General features: G+C 46.9%; 1 protein-coding gene across 1 annotated transcript; it reads right to left on the bottom strand.

The window, feature by feature from the left end:
• Positions 1–489: 489 nt before the first annotated feature.
• LOC120036266 (loricrin-like) lies at positions 490–1678 on the bottom strand (the record flags this gene model as incomplete). Its single annotated transcript, XM_038982742.1, has 1 exon — positions 490–1678. A coding segment is annotated over exon 1 (1189 nt), but the record flags the coding sequence as incomplete, so codon positions are not given.
• Between the last annotated feature and the right edge of the window lie 1153 nt (positions 1679–2831).

The following is a 2831-nucleotide window of genomic DNA, read 5'->3' as shown; positions in this document are numbered from 1 at the left end:
CTCTGTATTTCTCTCGCTCTGTATTTCTCTCGCTCTATCTCCCCCTTCCTCTCTCTCTCTCTCTCTCTCTCTCTCTGTTTCTCTCTCAAATTCAAGCTGCTTTATTGACGTGTCAATATTGCCAAAGCAACAATGTATACAGTATACATTGTAATAAAATGTATAAAGAATAACAAATAATAATATTAAATGGTAGTAAATAATAATACTACAAAATTAAATAAAAAAAAAACAATAAATTGGTAACACTCCCCCTCCTTCCTCTCGGCCCTCGAGTGGCGCAGCTACCATCATCATTACTACAACTACCGTCGTCATTACTACAACTACCATCGTCGTTACTACAACTACCGTCGTCGTTACCACAACTACCATCATCATTACTACAACTACCATCGTCATTACTACAACTACCATCATCATTACTACAACTACCATCGTCATTACTACAACTACCGTCGTCGTTACTACAACTACCGTCGTCGTTACCACAACTACCGTCGTCGTTACCACAACTACCGTCGTCGTTACTACAACTACCGTCGTCGTTACTACAACTACCGTCGTCGTTACTACAACTACCGTCGTCGTTACTACAACTGCCGTCGTCGTTACTACAACTGCCGTCGTCGTTACTACAACTGCCGTCGTCGTTACTACAACTGCCGTCGTCGTTACTACAACTGCCGTCGTCGTTACTACAACTGCCGTCGTCGTTACTACAACTGCCGTCGTCGTTACTACAACTGCCGTCGTCGTTACTACAACTGCCGTCGTCGTTACTACAACTGCCGTCGTCGTTACCACAACTGCCGCCGTCGTTACCACAACTGCCGCCGTCGTTACCACAACTGCCGCCGTCGTTACCACAACTGCCGTCGTCGTTACCACAACTGCCGTCGTCGTTACCACAACTGCCGTCGTCGTTACCACAACTGCCGTCGTCGTTACCACAACTGCCGTCGTCGTTACCACAACTGCCGTCGTCGTTACCACAACTGCCGTCGTCGTTACCACAACTGCCGCCGCCGTCGTTACCACAACTGCCGCCGCCGTCGTTACCACAACTGCCGCCGCCGTCGTTACCACAACTGCCGCCGCCGTCGTTACCACAACTGCCGCCGCCGTCGTTACCACAACTGCCGCCGCCGTCGTTACCACAACTGCCGCCGCCGTCGTTACCACAACTGCCGCCGCCGTCGTTACCACAACTGCCGCCGCCGTCGTTACCACAACTGCCGCCGCCGTCGTTACCACAACTGCCGCCGCCGTCGTTACCACAACTGCCGCCGCCGTCGTTACCACAACTGCCGCCGCCGTCGTTACCACAACTGCCGCCGCCGTCGTTACCACAACTGCCGCCGCCGTCGTTACCACAACTGCCGCCGCCGTCGTTACCACAACTGCCGCCGCCGTCGTTACCACAACTGCCGTCGTCGTTACCACAACTGCCGTCGTCGTTACCACAACTGCCGTCGTCGTTACCACAACTGCCGTCGTCGTTACCACAACTGCCGTCGTCGTTACCACAACTGCCGTCGTCGTTACCACAACTGCCGCCGCCGTCGTTACCACAACTGCCGCCGCCGTCGTTACCACAACTGCCGCCGCCGTCAGTACTACTACCGCCATCAGTACTGCAACTATTACCGCAACTATTACCTACTCCCCATACCATTACTATTTGGAATGATAATCACAACAACAATAATAACAATAATAGTAATAACACAAATAATAAGTAAGTTACTGTTTACTATGCAGATGTTATTATTCAGTGTCCCTCAGGCTATGGCAGGCAAATACATATTTGGCTGCAAGAGGAGCCATTGCTCCTTCACCCATGAGTATTTTTAGTTTTTCCTCTGGGTTTAACAAGTTAAATTTTGGAATAAATGTAGTCATTTCTGTGAATAATGAATCTCTTGGTGAGGAATATTTCTCACAGTAAAGGAGAAAGTGCATCTCTGTTTCTGCCTCCTCGGTCATGCAGTGACCACATACATGCTCCTCTTTGGGTAGCCATGTCTTTTTATGTCTGCCGGTTTCTATTGCCAATCGGTGGTCACTCAGCCTGTACTTGGTAACGATCTGTCTCTGCTTCGTATCTATGACAGAGTAGAGATAATCAGCCAATTCATATTCTCTGTTTAGGGTCAGATAGCAATTTAGTCGGCTTTGGGATTTTGTTTCGTTTTTCCAATTTTGTAAATGAGTCCTTTTTGATTGGTTCATGATTTTGTTTATTGGAATTCTTTCTTTTGAAGCAGTGCTGGTGTCAGCTTGGTTGGTTAGGTCCAACACCAGCTGACTGAGGGCTCGTTTCTGGGCTCAGCTCTTGGGTTTGAAGTGCTTTAAATTGCAGACTTGAATTTGGACTTGAATTTAGATGTAGCCAAAATGTTGATGATCTAATCTGTATTTACATTACCACTGGAAAGAGGCCCAATTCTGCCCTTCCTGCATTATTTGTTTGATTTCTCTGGACTTGTTGAATTTTCCGACAGAATTCTGCATGTAGGGCTTCAATTGGATGTTTGTCCCACATTTTAAAGTCCAGTTTATTGAGTGGCCCCCAAACCTCACTTCCGTAAAGAGCTATTGGTAGGATTACACTGTCAAATATTTTAGTCCAAATTCTAATTGGGATGTTGATTTGGAATCATTTCATAATTATTGCAAACAATCCTCTGCGGGCTTTTACTTTGAGTGCATTCACTTGCCATATTAAAGGTTCCCGATGCAGATATGGTCAGACCAAGGTACAAGTCATTTTTAGTGTGTTCAATTATTTTGTTGTTCAGGGTGAATTTATATTTGTGTTCCTGACA

Source organism: Salvelinus namaycush, unplaced genomic scaffold (genome assembly GCF_016432855.1).
Source record: "Salvelinus namaycush isolate Seneca unplaced genomic scaffold, SaNama_1.0 Scaffold1273, whole genome shotgun sequence".
Taxonomy (NCBI): Eukaryota; Metazoa; Chordata; class Actinopteri; order Salmoniformes; family Salmonidae; genus Salvelinus; species Salvelinus namaycush.
This window is presented reverse-complemented; position numbering and strand designations above follow the sequence as displayed.